This window comes from Salmo salar, chromosome ssa13, assembly GCF_905237065.1.
Source record: "Salmo salar chromosome ssa13, Ssal_v3.1, whole genome shotgun sequence".
NCBI lineage: Eukaryota > Metazoa > Chordata > Actinopteri > Salmoniformes > Salmonidae > Salmo > Salmo salar.
Window position 1 is genome coordinate 89,093,773 of NC_059454.1, and position 17,492 is coordinate 89,111,264.

Genomic DNA, 17,492 nt, shown 5'->3' on the forward strand with positions numbered 1-17,492 from the left:
GTACTGTTGACTACTTTATCACTGACCTCAACCCTTGAGTCTCTCAGAGCGTTCACAGTCAGCCCACTGATACAACCTATCAGATCACAGCCACATCACACTCTCCTTGAACAGAGCAATACTCAATCATGAGGCATCAAAGCCAATTGAACTGAATAATATTTAGAAATGCTATAGTTGGAAGGAAAGTAGTGTGGAAACATACCAAAAAACAATTAGGCAACACCAAATTCAATCCCTTTTAGATAACTTCCTGGACAAAACATTTCACTGTAAATGTGAAGGTGTAAACTTGGCTGTAGAAAACCTAAACAGTATATTTGACCTCTCAGCTTCCCTATCAAATCTAAAAATTTCAAGCAGAAAATCTAAGAAAATGAACAACAAGGACAAATGGTTTGATGAATAAACCAGAAACCTAAGAAAGAAATTGGGAAACCTATCCATGTCACGTCCTGACCAGTGTAAGAGGTCATTTTCTATAGTAGATGGGTCAGGGCGTGACAGGGGGGTGTTTGTTTGACAGTCTGTGTTGTTATTTCTATGTTGTGGGTTCTAGGTTTTCTGTTTCTATGTCAGGTGTTGTTTGGGGTGATCTCCAATTGGAGGCAGCTGTTTCTTGTTGCCTCTGATTGGAGATTGTATTTAGGTAGGGGGTTTTCTTATTGTATGCTGTGGGTTGTTAATTGTGAGTAGTGTGTTTTCCTGCTCTGCGTCATGGCTTAATTGTTTTGTATTTTCAAGTTTATTGTATATGGCGTTCGGTTTCACGATTCAATAAAAGATGTGGAGCTACGATCACGCTGCGTATTGGTCCGATCCTTCAAAAAGCCCTGACAGAACAACCCACCATAAAAGGACCAAGCGGCGTGAGGAAAAGTACTTGGAGTCGTGGACTTGGGAGGAAATATTAGACGGTAAAGGACCCTGGAGCCAGGCTGGGGAGTATCGTTGCCCGAAGGAGGAACTAGAGGAAACCAAGAGGGAGCGACGTTACTACGAAGCGCTATATCCACCAATAATCAAGGTGGAGAGGCAGCCCCATAATTTTTTTTGGGGGGGGGGCATAAGGGGAGTTTGTCAACATCAGGGGGGCCCAGAGCCTTCAGCGGAGGTCTGCGGCCCGGAGCCTTCAGCGGAGGTCTGCGGCCCGGAGCCTTCAGCGGAGGTCTGCGGCCCGGAGCCTTCAGCGGAGGTCTGCGGCCCGGAGCCTTCAGCGGAGGTCTGCGGCCCGGAGCCTTCAGCGGAGGTCTGCGGCCCGGAGCCTTCAGCTGAGGTCTGCGGCCCGGAGCCTTCAGCTGAGGTCTGCGGCCCGGAGCCTTCAGCTGAGGTCTGCGGCCCGGAGCCTTCAGCTGAGGTCTGCGGCCCGGAGCCTTCAGCTGAGGTCTGCGGCCCGGAGCCTTCAGCTGAGGCCTGCGGCCCGGAGCCTTCAGCTGAGGCCTGCGGCCCGGAGCCTTCAGCTGCGGCCTGCGGCCCGGAGCCTCCAGCTGCGGCCTGCGGCCCGGAGCCTCCAGCTGCGGCCTGCGGCCCGGAGCCTCCAGCTGCGGCCTGCGGCCCGGAGCCTCCAGCTGCGGCCTGCGGCCCGGAGCCTCCAGCTGAGGCCTGCGGCCCGGAGCCTCCAGCTGAGGCCTGCGGCCCGGAGCCTCCAGCTGAGGCCTGCGGCCCGGAGCCTCCAGCTGAGGTCTGCGGCCCAGAGCCTCCAGCTGAGGTGGCCAGCGGCCCAGATCCTCCAGCGGCGGTCTGCTGCACAGAGTTGCCGGTAATGATTTACAGTCTGATTCTTCCAATAATGATCCACAGGTCAGTGTTACAGAAGCGATGGGATCTGCGAGCGGAATGGGGGTTAAGCCCGGAGCCGGAGCCACCTCCGCTGCTGGAGGATCGGAGGGATAGGAGGGTTCTGGGTTCAGCACCAGAGCCGCCATATACTTTTTTGCCCTCCCTACCCTCCCCTTGTGTTTTGGTTGTTGTGTTGGGGGGTTTGTTTTTTTGTTTTTTCTGTTTTGTGTGCAGTCGGGGTCTGCACCTTTGGGGGGGAACTGTCACGTCCTGACCAGTGTAAGAGGTCATTTTCTATAGTAGATGGGTAAGGGCGTGACAGGGGGGTGTTTGTTTGACAGTCTGTTCTTATTTCTATGTTGTGGGTTCTAGGTTTTTTGTTTCTATGTTTGGTGTTGTTTGGGGTTGATCTCTAATTGGAGGCAGCTGTTTCTTGTTGCCTCTGATTGGAGATCGTATTTAGGTAGGGGGTTTTCTTATTGTATGCTGTGGGTTGTTAATTGTGAGTAGTGTGTTTTCATGCTCTGCGTCACGGCTTTATTATTTTGTATTTTCAAGTTTATTGTATATGGCATTCGGTTTCATGATTCAATAAAAGATGTGGAACTACGATCACGCTGCGTATTGGTCCGATCCTTCAGAAAGCCCTGACAATCAAACCAAAAACATAGAGAAACAGAACCTGAGCCTACACTTTCACTATGGTGAATCACTAAAACAGTACAGAAATGCACTACAGAAAAAGAAGGAACAGCACATCAGAATTCATCTCAATGTAATTGAGTAATTCATAGACTCTAGCCACTTCTGGGAAAATTGGAAAACACTAAACAAACACGAATAGTTATCTATCCAAAATGGAGATGTATGGGTTAACCATTTCTCCAATCTTTTTGGCCCTATACCAAAGAACAAACAGCAAAAACATTATACATGATCAAATACAAATCTTAGAATGAACTATTAAAGACTACCAGAACCCACTGAATTATCAAATTACATTGAATGAATTACAGGACAAAATGCAATCCCTCCAACCCAAAAAGGCTTGTGGTATCCTCAATGAAATGATCAAATATACAAACCAAAAATTCCAATTGGCTATACTTAAACTCTTTAACGTCATCCTTAGTTCTGGCATTTTCCCCAATATTTGGAACCAAGGACAGATCACCCCAATCCACAAAAGTGAAGACAAATTTGACCCCAATAACTACCATGGGATATGCGTCAACAGCAACCTTGGGAAAATCCTCTGCATTATCATTAACAGCAGACTCATACATTTCCTCAGTGAAAACAATGTATTGAGCAAATGTCAAATTGGCTTTTTACAAAATTACCATACGACAGACCACATATTCACCCTACACACCCTAATTGATGAACAAACAAACCAAAACAAAGGTAAAGTCTTCTCATGCTTTGTTGATTTCAAGAAAGCTTTTGACTCAATTTGGCATGAAGGTCTGCTATACAAATTGATGGAAAGTGGTATTGGGGGAAAAACACAACATAAAATACATGTACACAAACAATTGTGCGGTTAAAAGTGGCAAAAAACACACATCTTTCCACAGGGCCGTGGGGTAAGACTGTAACGGACCCAAACTTAAGGAAAGCTTTGACTATGTACAGACTCAATGAGCATACCCTTGCTATTAAGAAAGGCCGCTGTAGGCAGACCTGCTCTAGAGAGAAGATAGGCTATGTGCACACTGCCCACAAAATGAGGTGGTAACTGAGCTGCACCTCCTAGTTGCTACATGCAGACAGAATGCACACCCACAAAGACACAAGGATTTCCCACATATTGTCGCTAAAGGTGGACTTATAAAGGCTCGCACATATCGCACTGAATGTGGATCTATGTTTCATCTGCCAATCGTTCAGTGCGCTGTTTTAGGGACCACCTTCTGTAGTGGTCTGATTGACGAAATGTTTAACCATTTGTACATGTAAAATCGATGCGCATTCGGTTTGCAAATTACGTTCAGAGGTGCTAAATACTCTCAGTTAGCAACCGCTATTGTTGTGTCTGAGCCCTAATGGTGCTGTGTGTTTGTTATGAGTGCTTGAGTTGCATGCTGTTAATGCGAAACACATGCACGTGTGGGCATGCACTAGTGGTGTAACGGATCGTAGTTGATCCGTGATCCGTACGGATCACCCCGCACGGTTCGGCACGCATGTGAACCGCAGATCAATTGCAAAGTTTAACCATCATAGTGTCAAATACAGTTTTACTGCCGCTGTTACTTTTTAAAGTAATAATTCCCTAAATCTCGATGCAGAATTGCAGTGAAAAGATAAAAGACAACACAGATGTGTGCTGTGTTTTACTCTGAAGCCTGAAGGTTGATTTTGATTATTTGTAAAAAGCAGTTGTGTGTACCTGTTCATGTGAACGGGCATGTTGAATCCCAACAAATCAATCCTGGATGCTCGCATTGCAAAAAGCAAAGAAGAAAAAATAGCAGTGACAGCCATGGCTAGCGGAGGAGCTGAAGAACTGGAAAAGCCTCCAGCTTCATTTAATTCTCATGTATGGGAACATTTTGGCTTCCCTGTCAGATATGATGATGGAAGAAGGGTGGTGGACAATACCATTACGGTGTGTAGGTACTGTGCCACAAGAAAGCCGCATGATCATGGAAATACATTGAGCATGGCCACACATTGAAAGCGTCATCACCCTGGTGTGTCAGTGACGGGAGCCAACTCAGCCAAGAGACAACAACTTCTCACCGCAACATTTAAGCAGTTCTTTGCTGCAGAATCAGATCAGACTAAAGACATCACCAAATCTATTGGGATGTTTATCACTGCAGACATGAGGCCATACTCTGTTGTGGAAAACAAAGGGTTTAAAAATATGGTGAAAGTGCTTGAGCCACGCTACGAAATCCCCTCGCTCCCCCACTTCAGTATGAAGATTGTGCCAGATCTTTATGAATAGGAAAATATCAAAATTGTCGACAAATTATCCAAGGCATCCTCTGTTGCCCTCACCACAGATGGGTGGACCTCCAAGGCAACGGAAAGCTACATGACTGTTACTGCTCACTACACCACAGAGGAGTGGACCTCCAGGGTAACAGAAAGCTACGTGACTGTGACTGATCACTACACCACAGAGGAGTGGACCTCCAGGGTAACAGAAAGCTACTTGACTGTGACTGATCACTACACCACAGAGGAGTGGACCTCCAGGGTAACAGAAAGCTACGTGACTGTGACTGATCACTACACCACAGAGGAGTGGGAGATACGAAGTCCGGTGCTACAGACACGCCCCCTCTATGAGAGTCACACAGGCGCAAATCTGGCGCAGGTACTGTTAGGAGCATTAGCAGAGTGGAAGCTAGAGAGGCCCAATAGCAATATCCCAATCACCACAGATAATGCAAAGAACCAAGTAAATGCATTGATAGAGGCTGGACTGAGGCCACAGATAACTTGCTTTGCACATGTGATCAATTTAACATCCCAAAGGGGAATCTCAGTGAACCAGAGGATTAGGAAGGTGGTTTCCTTTTTCCACCGAAGCACAACAGCCACTCATGTGCTTAAGACCAAGCAAGAAATGCTACTGCTACCAACCCACAAGCTCATACACGATGTCACAACAAGATGAATACTCTGCACTGACAGACAGGACCCTGAAAAAAAATAAAGACATCGTGGCAGAGGAGGTCCTCCAGGTGCTCAAACCCCTCAAAACGGTTACAACCCTATTGAGCACTGAAACTGCACCGTCTGTGTCCATGATCCTACCTCTGAAAACAAGGATTCTACACAGACAGGGGCCACAGACAGCACCATCACTAGAGATGTCAAGGCTGCCATTAGAGAGGACCTGAACCCCAGGTACCCCCCTAATGTACAGGACTACCTTCATAGATCTACTGCACTGGATCCAAAGTTCAAGTCCCTGTCTCACCTAGACCCTGCCCTACAACGGAGGACATACAGTGATCTCACCACTGAGATTGTGGCCACTAAAGAGGTTTAAAAAAAGAAATAAGAGTGAATTACTTAAATAATAAATATACTGCAGTCTAATCTTAGTCTATGCTATTGCTATTAGAATCATCCATTTTTTTGGGGGGGGGGGGATAATAGCTTTTATTAAAATGTATTGCCACAATTATAGTTCTATGAAATATGAAAATAAATAATTAGTCAGTTTAATAGATCAAGTCATTTTTTCTGCAGGGTCAAGCCACTGAGCCAACAGGAGCTGACTCAGAGGCAACTCCTCCACAAAATCATTTGGCCATGAAGGAGCTTTTTGGGGAGACCTTTGCGAGCAAGGACACAGGCAAGACGTTTTCCAACACCATCAAAGAGGAGGTGACTTCCTACAAAGCAGCAAGCGGCATTCCAGTGGATAGTGATCCACTGGCATGGTGGAAAAGCAATGAGTGTAAATACCCTCACATTGCCATGATGGCAAGACGCTACCTGGCTGTGCCTGGCACTTCAGTTCCCAGCGAGAGGGTGTTCTCCACTGCAGGGGACATAGTGACTGCAAAGAGGTCTACCCTCTCCCCGGACAATGTAGACTTTTAGAAAAATGATGTGAAGTTATAAGCTCATGTCTGCTTTTCTTTCTTTCTTGTTTTACTTTTTTTTTATGATGTTGACACAGGCTATTTTTACATTCACTATTGTTCAAAGGAAGAAGGTATCATGCCTCATATTGCACTTTCATTTAACAATTGACTATTGACTTTTATTTAAAGATTTAAACATTGAAAAGTTCCTTGCTTTAAGTGTTCTTTAAGTAATAAATGGAAAGCAAAGTTATATGTGTCTCCCTTTTTTTTTTGCTGATCTGAAAAATGATCCCATCCATGACTCAAAACCGTGATCCGAACCATGAGATTTGTGATCCGTTGCACCACTAGCATGCACACACACTCACGCACGCAGGCACAAACTCACACTCACACTGAATATATCACACTCCTCTGACCTTTGCCCCCCATTAAATGCAGGGTAATGTGATGACACTTAGAAGTTGCCAACACCACAGGGGGTGGAACATGAAACAGGTCCTGGCCCAGTGACCTCTGAGACCTCTGGGATTTGAAACCTAGCCACTCCTCATCTCTCCTCATCTCTCTTCCTCTGCCCCTTCCTCTTCCTCTCCTCTCCCCTGCTCTGCTCTCCCCCTGATCTCTCCTGCTCTCCACTCCTCTCCCCTGCTCTCCCCACTCCTCTCCCCCTCATCTCCCCCTCCCCTCCTATCTACTCCTATCCCCTTCCTCCCCCTCCTCTCCCCTTCCTCCCCCTCCTCTCCCCTTCCAATTCAATTCAAGGGCTTTATTGGCATGGAAAACATATGTTAACATTGCCAATGCAAGTGAAGTAGATACACTCACAGAAGTTCCAAAAGAATAAAGACATTTCAAATGTCATATTATGTAGATATACAGTGTTGTAACGATGTGCAAATAGTGAAAGTACAAAAGGGAAAATAAGTAAACATAAATATGGGTTCTATTTACAATGGTGTTTGTTCTTCACTGGTTTCCCTTTTCTTGTGACAACAGGTCACAAATATTGCTGCTGTGATGACACACTGTGGTATTTCACCCAGTAGAAATGGGAGTTTATCAAAATTGGGTTTGTTTTCGAATTCTTTGAAGATCTGTGTCTTTAATATTGTCATACATTTGGCAGAAGGTTAGGAAGTGCAGCTCAGTTTCCACCTCATTTTGTGGGCAGTGTGCACATAGCCTGTATTCTTTTGAGAGCCAGGTCTGCCTATGGTGGCAATTTCTCAATAGCAAGGCTATGCTCACTGAGTCTGTACATTGTCAAAGCTTTCCTTAAGTTTGGGTCAGTCACAGTGGTCAGGTTTTCTGCCACTGTGTACTCTCTGTTTAAAAACCTCTTACATCTAGATGTTCCGCTAGTGGAACACCGCTCCAATATCCAATGATAGGGCGTGGCGCGAATTACAAACTCCTCAAAAATCCCAAAACTTCAATTTTTCAAACATATGACTATTTTACACCATTTTAACCTCTATGGGCTAGGTGGGATGCTTGCGTCCCACCTACTCAACAGCCAGTTGAATCCTGTGGCGCGTTATTCAAATCCTTAGATATGCTATTACTTCAATTTTTAAAAAATATGACTATTTTACACCATTTTAAAGATAAGACTCTCGTTAATCTAACCACACTGTCCGATTTCAAAAAGGCTTTACAACGAAAGCAAAACATTAGATTATGTCAGCAGAGTACCGAGCCAGAAATAATCAGACACCCATTTTTCAAGCTAGCATATAATGTCACATAAACCCAAACCACAGCTAAATGTAGCACTAACCTTTGATGATCTTCATCAGATGACAACCCTAGGACATTATGTTATACAATACATGCATGTTTTGTTCAATCACGTTCATATTTATATCAAAAACCAGCTTTTTACATTAGCATGTGACTAGCATGTGACTAGCATTCCCACCGAACACTGCCGGTGAATTTACTAAATTACTCATGATAAACGTTCACAAAAAGCATAACAATTCTTTTAAGAATTATAGATACAGAACTCCTCTATGCACTCGATATGTCCGATTTTAAAATAGCTTTTCGGTGAAAGCACATTTTGCAATATTCTCAGTAGATAGCCCGGCATCACAGGGCTAGCTATTTAGACACCCAGCAGGTTTAGCACTCATCAAAGTCAGATTTACTATAAGAAAAATGTTCTTACCTTTGTTGTCTTCGTCAGAATGCACTCCCAGGACTTCTACTTCAATAACAAATGTTGGTTTGGTCCAAAATAATCCATCGTTATATCCAAACAGCAGCGTTTTGTTCGTGCATTCTAGACACTATCCTAAAGGCTAAATAAGGGTGACGAGCATGGCGCAATTCGTGACAAAAGAATTCTAAATATTCCATTACCGTACTTCGAAGCATGTCAACCGCTGTTTAAAATCAATTTTTATGCCATTTTTCTCATAAAAAAGCGATAATATTCCGACCGGGAATCTGCGTTTAGATAAACAGACAAAGGAAAACAAAGCATTCGGTCGAAGCGGGCACGCGCCTAAGCCCATAGTACTCTGAGTGGCCACTTGCCAAAAGCGATAAAGTGTTTCAGCCAGAGCCTGCCTCGATATCGTTCAACGTTTTCCCGGGCTCTGAGACCCTATGGAAGACGTAGGAAGTGTCACGTTATTGCACAGATCCTGAGTCTTCAATAAAAAGAGCCAAGATGAAACACTACTTCTCAGACAGGCCACTTCCTGCTTGAAATCTTCTCAGGTTTTGGCCTGCCATAGGAGTTCTGTTATACTCACAGACACCATTCAAACAGTTTTAGAAACTTTAGGGTGTTTTCTATCCAAAGCCAATAATTATATGCATATTCTAGTTACTGGGCAGGAGTAGTAACCAGATTAAATCGGGTACGTTTTTTATCCAGCCGTGTCAATACTGCCCCCTATCCCAACAGGTTAAAGACAAGACTCTCCTTTATCTAACCACATTGTCTGATTTCAAAAAGGCTTTACAACGAAAGCAAAACATTAGATTATGTCAGGAGAGTACCCAGCCAGAAATAATCAGACACCCATTTTTCAAGCTAGCATATAATGTCACAAAAACCAAAACCACAGCTAAATGCAGCACTAACCATAATATGCATATAATTAGTAGATTTGGATAGAAAACACTCTAAAGTTTCTAAAACTGTTTGAATGGTGTCTGTGAGTATAACAGAACTCATATGGCAGGCCAAAACCTGAGAAGATTCCATACAGGAAGTGCCCTGTCTGACAATTTGTTCTCCTTCTGTGGCATCTCTATCGAAAATACAGCATCTCTGCTGTAACGTGACATTTTCTAAGGCTTCCATTGGCTCTCAGAAGGCGCCAGAAAGTGGAATGTCGTCTCTGCAGTCTCTGGGCGAAAAACAGGAGTTTTTGTGAGTGGTCAGGCAGGGAACAGTGACACTGGAGATGCGCGTCCACGAGACGACTCCATTTTTTTCTTTCAGCCTTTGAATGAAAACAATGTCGCCAGGTTGGAATATTATCGCTATTTTACGAGAAAAATAGCATAAAAATTGATTTTAAACAGCGTTTGACATGCTTCGAAGTATGGTAATGGAATATTTAGAAAAGAAATTCTCACGAAATGCACTCGCGCGTCACCCTTCGGATAGTGACTTGGATGTACTCAGAATATTGCAAAATGTGCTTTCACCGAAAAGCTATTTTAAAATCTGACACTGCGATTGCATAAAGGAGTTCTGTATCTATAATTCTTAAAATAATTTTTATGTTCTTTGTCAACGTTTATCGTGAGTAATTTAGTAAATTCACCGGAAGTTTGCGGTGGGTATGCTAGTTCTAAACATCACATGCTAATGTAAAAAGCTGTTTTTTGATATAAATATGAACTTGATTGAACAAAACATGCATGTATTGTATAACATAATGTCCTAGGAGTGTCATCTGATGAAGACCATCAAAGGTTAGTGCTGCATTTAGCTGTGGTTTTGGTTTTTGTGACATATATGCTTGCTTTGAAAATGGCTGTGTGATTATTTTTGGCAGGGTACTCTCCTGACATAATCTAATGTTTTGCTTTCGCTGTAAAGCCTTTTTGAAATTGGACAATGTGGTTAGATAAAGGAGAGTCTTGTCTTTAACCTGTTGGGGATAGGGGCCAGTATTGACACGGCTGGATAAAAAACGTACCCGATTTAATCTGGTTACTACTCCTGCCCAGTAACTAGAATATGCATATAATTATTGGCTTTGGATAGAAAACACCCTAAAGTTTCTAAAACTGTTTGAAGTTATAGCATTTTTGAGGTATTTGTATTTCGCGCCACGCTCTACCATTGAATATCGGTGTGGCGTTCCGCTAGCGGAACGTCTCTCCCTAACAGGTTTTAACAAACAATTCAGAGTTTTGTTTTTATAAGTAATTAAGAAAATATTTGCCAATTTTTTTAATATAAAAAACATTTAAATACAACGTACCACAATAAAATAACAACACGGAGGCTGTATACAGGGGGTACCAGTACTAAGTCAATGTGTGGGGGTACAGGTTAGTCAAGGTAATTGAGGTACATGTCGGTGGGTGTAAAGTGAGTAGCAACAGCGTAAAAAATGGGGTCAATGCAAATAGTTTGGGTAGTCATTTGATTAACATTTAGTAGTCTTATGGCTTGGGGGTAGAAGCTGTCCTAGATTTAGTGCCTTCTAAACCACAAATAATTTCACCAAATTCCTTTTTGAGAGCCTTTCAAAGCATAACTTGCCATATTCAGTGTGGTGTTATTTATATTTGGTTTATATAGGTATCTAGTTACAGATATGACCTTACAACTTCTACTTTTCTTCCCTCCATCTTTCAGATCCGCAGTGGGAAGCTGATGATCACCAATGCCAGGAAGAGTGACGCAGGGAAATACATCTGTGTGGGGACCAATATGGTGGGAGAGAGGGAGAGCGAGATTGCAGAACTGACTGTTCTAGGTAAGACCTTGTCTCTGTCTGTCTGTCTGTCTGTCTGTCTGTCTGTCTGTCTGTCTGTCTGTCTGTCTGTCTGTCTGTCTGTCTGTCTGTCTGTCTGTCTGTCTGTCTGTCTGTCTGTCTGTCTGTCTGTCTGTCTGTCTGTCTGTCTGTCCCTCTAGTAGAGTCTGTTTCCCTCTCCCTCCTCTCAGCCCCATTCAGTGAGTCTTAGTTGTGTCAGTGAAGGTCAAAGAGTCTGCATGTCCCCTTGGTAAAGGTTTTTCTCCCTGGCACATAATCCAATAACGAAACAGGTTACATAACAATGGCCCCCAGCCCTGCAGCTGTGAAGGCATTTCTCCTGAATCCTAAACTCAGGTTGACCCCGTCTTTCCACCGTGACCCCTGCCACCCCCCAGCTGTCCTGGACCAGGTTGTATCCCCACCCTCATCCCCCACTCTCACTCGTTCTTCCTGCTGCCAAGTGTCCCAGACCACTGACTCCTAGCCTGGTTCCCCTCTCCACCCCCACCTTCACCCTATGCTGTCCCCCTCTCCACCAGCACCCCTCCCCCCCTCTAAACACTTCCATTGGAGCAGACTGAGACATCTTATCACGGGAACGGCTAGGCTGGGCTGGGCGACTGGCCAGGGCACACCACACATCTTTATAATGCCTAGTAAAAACGTCTAGGGCTAATAATACTTTGTATTGATAAAACATATCGGTTTTCAAATGTGCTCTGGGACCAATGTGAATAAAATGGCCCTAGTTTTAACAAGCCCTACTAGTTTTAAGTGGATTTAAGTTGTTTTCATTCACATAAATGAATGTGTTTTAGTGAAAAGAAAATGAATTGTGGAACTACTTGTCCCAGTGGGTGAAAGAGGGTGAAACACGGGGGAATGTGGGTGTGGTACATCCGTCCCATGGAGAGAGAGTTACAGGGGGCTAATGGTATTGAGGTAGCGTTTTTAGGTGCTTATCTAATAGCTTTGTATAAGCTTGATTTTACAAGGGCTAAGGGTTGGAGATCCAAGCAAAAATGTCAGTCTATCACACAACTTTAAACACATTATGATAATGATCTCCCCCTTCCTCAGAGCGCCCAGGGTTTGTGAAGAGGCCAAGTAGTGTTATGGTTCTGGCAGATGAGAGTGTGGAGTTCCACTGTGAGGCGCAGGGAGATCCGGTCCCCACTGTCCGCTGGAGGAAAGAGGATGCAGACCTACCCAAGGGGAGGTATGGATGGATGGCCCAGCAGTACTATACAGCCTTTATATTACACTGTTACACATCATAGACACATACTCTAATCAAAATTCATATGCACACTTAGGTTCACATCTGGTCATGGAATTAGATGCGTGGTATATTACAGTGTCATGCCATCATGTGAAGCGCCTTTGTCTCATGTCCATCTCTCTCTTTATATCTCCCAGTCCCTTTCTCTCACACTGTGTGTATCTGTCTGTCTGTCTGTTTGTCTGTCTGTCTACAGGTATGAGATCCTAGAGGACCACACCCTGAGCGTACGAGATGTTAGACTATCAGACGAGGGCTCCTACACATGTGTTGTGGAGAACATGGTGGGAAAGGCTGAGGCATCCGCTACACTGACTGTACACGGTCAGTACAACCTCCACCGACCGTAACCCTAACCCCAACCCTAACCCAGGTCACACCTGCTGTTTGACATGAAAGTGCACAGACTATGTAAAGTGCAGACTGGGTTTATGCTGTGCAGCTGTTGCTCTGACATTCATGAAATGTTAGATAAAGTGTGAAGGAGAAGACAGCTGTTCTCAGAGCAGTTGGATATCTTACCTAACCCTGTCTAGCCACACCACAGAGTGTCATACCACTGATCTCTGGCCTGCCCTGATTTATTTAGCATGAATCAGTTTACATTCATGTGTCTTGTCAAGCAGTTTCCAGAGTAACCGACTGAGTTGGGTTATCAGTTAAATGTGAGGTCATGTACAGTTGAAGTCGGAAGTTTACATACACTTAGGTTGGAGTCATTAAAACTTGTTTTTCAACCACTCCACAAATTTCTTGTTAACAAACTATAGTTTTGGCAAGTCGGTTAGGACATCTACTTTGTATCACAATTCCAGTGGGTCAGAAGTTTACATACACTAAGTTGACTGTGCCTTTAAACAGTTTGGAAAATTCCAGAAAATTATGTCATGGCTTTAGAAGCTTCTGATAGGCTAATTGACATAATTTATGTCAATTGGAGGTGTACCTGTGGATATGTTTCAAGGCCTACCTTCAAACCCAGTGCCTCTTTGCTTGACATCATGGGAGACGCGTTCTGTCTCCTAGAGATGAACGTATTTTGGTGCGAAAATTGCAAATCAATCCCAGAACAACAGCAAAGGACCTTGTGATGATGCTGGAAGAAACAGGTAAAAAAGTATCTATATCCACAGTAAAGTATCAACATAACCTGAAAGGCCACTCAGCAAGGAAGAAGACACTGCTCCAAAACCGCCATAAAAAAGCCAGACTGTAGTTTGCAACTGCACATGGAGACAAAGATCGTACTTTTTGGAGAAATGTCCCCTGATCTGATGAAACAAAAATAGAACTGTTTGGTCATAATGACCATCGTTATGTTTGGAGGAAAAAGGGGGAGGCTTGCAAGCCAAAGAACACCATCCCAACCATGAAGCACAGGGGTGGCAGCATCATGTTGTGGGGGTGCTTTGCTGCAGGAGGAACTGGTGCACTTCACAAAATAGGTGGCATCATGAGGCGGGAAAATTATGTGGATTTATTGAAGCAATATCTCAAGACATCAGTCAGGAAGTTAAAACTTGGTCGCAAATGGGTCTTCCAAATGGACAATGACCCCAAGCATACTTCCAAAGTTGTGGAAAAATGGCTTAAGGACAACAAAGTCAAGGTATTGGAGTGGCCATCACAAAGCCCTGACCTCAATCCTATAGAACATTTGTGGGCAGAACTGAAAAGGCGTGTTCGAGCAAGGACGCCTACAAACCTGACTCAGTTACACCAGCTCTGTCAGGAGGAATGGGCCAAAATTCACCCAACTTATTGTGGGAAGCTTGTGGAAGGCTACCCAAAACGTTTGACCCAAGTTAAACAATTTAAAGGCAATGCTACCAAATACTAATTGAGTGTATGTCTGACCCATTGGGAATGTGATGAAAAAAATACAAGCTGAAATAAATAATTCTCTCTCCGATTATTCTGACATTTCACATTCTTAAAATAAAGTGGTCATCCTAACTGACCTAAGACAGGGAATTTTTACAATGATTGAATGTCAGGAATTGTGAAAAGCTGAGTTTAAATGTATTTGGCTAAGGTGTATGTAAACTTCCGATGTCAACTGTATTTACTTGGCTTGAGTTCATATCATAGCAGCATTCAGCACTCTACTTGCCTTGTTCCCTACTCGTTCAACTCATAGTCTAACCATGACTGGATCAGTGTAACAGTTCTGAATAGGTGCCCCGATGGGAGTGTTGATGAGGCACCAGGAAGTGGTTTCATTTATGAGCAGGGATTCCCTTCCACAATGACCCCCACAGCACAGGGACTGATGGCAGGAAATGAGCAGCAACACCCCACTACTCACACACACTTGCGTGTACACGAATGCGCACACACACGCGCATATACAAACATGTGCGCACACACACATGCGCGCACACACACACACACACACACACACACACACACACACACACACACACACACACACACACACACACACACACAGTGACACGAAGCAAGAGAGAGATAGACAGACAGTGAGGAGGAGCAGGGCTTAATTAAAGACAAGCCTGAGTCCCATGCAGGGAAATGACATGGTTCCAATTACAGAATCTACTCTACACTAAACCTGCCTGCCTCTCTGTCAAATTGGTGAAGTGAAATTTAAACAATAACTTGTTTTAAAAAATTCAAATAAAAAAAAATACGGAAAGTGGTGCGGGCATATGTATTCATCCCCTTTGCTATGAAGCCCCTAAATAAGATCTGGTGCAACCAATTACCTTCAGAAGTCACATAATTAGTTAAACAATGTCCACCTGTGTGCAATCTAAGTGTCACATGATCTCAGTATATATACCTGTTATTAAATGCCCCAGAGTCTGCAACACCATTAAGCACCACCAAGCAAACGGCACCATGAAGACCAAGGAGCTCTCCAAACAGGTCAGGGACAAAGTTGTGGAGAAGTAGAGGGTTATAAAAAAATATCAGAAACTTTTAACAGATAACCCTGAAGGAGCTGCAAAGCTCCACAGCGGAGATTGGAATATCTGTCCATAGGACCACTTTAAGCCGTACACTCCACAGAGCTGGGCTTTACGGAAGAGTGACCAGAAAAAATCCATTGCTTAAAGAAAAAAATAAGCAAACACATTTGGTGTACGCCAAAAGACTCCCCAAACATATGGAAGAAGGTACTCTGGTCAGCTGAGACTAAAATTGATATTTATGGCCATCAAGGAAAACACTATGTCTGAATACAGGGAAATCCTTGAGGGAAACATGTTCTAGTCTTCCAAAGATTTGAGACTGGGACGGAGGTTCACCTTCCAGCAGGACAATGACCCTAAGCATACTGCTAAAGCAACACTTGAGTGGTTTAACCTGTCTGGGCGTCCCACCCTAATCAACAGCCAGTGGAATCGCGTCGCGCGAAATGCAAAACCTCATAAATGCTATAACTTCAATTTCTCAAACATATGACTATTTTACACCGTTTTATAGATACACCCCTCCTGAATCGAACCACGTTGTCCGATTTCAAAAAGGCTTTACAGCAAAAGCAAAACATGAATATTTAAAAAAAATATTTAACCTCTCTAGGGTCGGCGGGACGAAATCGTCCCACCTACGTAACAGCCAGTGGAATCCTGTGGCGCGTTATTCAAATACCTTAGAAATGCTATTACTTCAATTTCTCAAACATATGACTATTTTACACCATTTTAAAGACAAGACTCTCGTTAATCTAACCACACTGTCCGATTTCAAAAAGGCTTTACAACGAAAGCAAAACATTAGATTATGTCAGCAGAGTACCCAGCCAGAAATAATCAGACACCCATTTTTCAAGCTAGCATATAATGTCACAAAAACCCAGAAGACAGCTAAATGCAGCACTAACCTTTGATGAGCTTCATCAGATGACACACCTAGGACATTATGTTATACAATACATGCATGTTTTGTTCAATCAAGTTCATATTTATATCGAAAACCAGCTTTTTACATTAGCATGTGACGTTCAGAACTAGCATATCCCCCGCAAACTTCCGGTGAATTTACTAAAAATTTACTAAATTACTCACGATAAACGTTCACAAAAAGCATAACAATTATTTTAAGAATTATAGATACAGAACTCCTCTATGCACTCGATATGTCCGATTTTAAAATAGCTTTTCGGTGAAAGCACATTTTGCAATATTCTCAGTAGATAGCCCGGCATCACAGGGCTGGCTATTTAGACACCCAGCAAGTTTAGCACTCACCAAAGTCAGATTTACTATAAGAAAAATGTTATTACCTTTGGTGTTCTTCGTCAGAATGCACTCCCAGGACTTCTACTTCAATAACAAATGTTGGTTTGGTCCCAAATAATCCGTTGTTATATCCAAATAGCGGCGTTTTGTTCGTGCGTTCAAGACACTATCCGAATGGTAAAGAAGGGTGACGAGCACGGCGCATTTCGTGACAAAAAATGTCTAAATATTCCATTACCGTACTTCGAAGCATGTCAACCGCTGTTTAAAATACATTTTTATGCAATTTTTCTCGTAAAAAAGCGATAATATTCCGACCAGGAATCTGCGTTTAGGTAAAAAGACGAAAGAAAATAAAGTAAGTAAGTGTCACGTTACAGCAAAGATCCTCAGTCTTCAATAAACAGAGACAAGAAGAACAAGATCTTGTCAGAGAGGGCACTTCCTATAAGGAATCTTCTCAGGTTTTTGCCTGCCATATGAGTTCTGTTATACTCACAGACACCATTCAAACAGTTTTAGAAACTTTAGGGTGTTTTCTATCCAAAGCCAATAATTATATGCATATTCTAGTTACTGGGCAGGAGTAGTAACCAGATTAAATCGGGTACGTTTTTTATCCGGCCATGTCAATACTGCCCCCTATCCCCAACAGGTTATTAAGGGGAAACATTTAAATGTCTTGGAATGGCTTAGT

At 43.3% G+C, this 17,492-nt stretch overlaps 1 protein-coding gene across 7 annotated transcripts in view; it reads left to right on the plus strand.

Annotated features, from left to right (window-relative positions):
• Window positions 1-17,492, plus strand: part of LOC106568094 (roundabout homolog 1) — a 262,979-nt gene that overhangs the window by 220,493 nt on the left and 24,994 nt on the right. For all 7 annotated transcript variants that reach the window (XM_014138120.2, XM_014138123.2, XM_045692352.1 and 4 more), the window contains 3 exons: window positions 11,182-11,302; window positions 12,383-12,521; window positions 12,781-12,908. In XM_014138120.2, coding sequence (XP_013993595.1) covers window positions 11,182-11,302; window positions 12,383-12,521; window positions 12,781-12,908 — 388 coding nt within the window. The remainder of the gene's footprint in view (window positions 1-11,181; window positions 11,303-12,382; window positions 12,522-12,780; window positions 12,909-17,492) is intronic.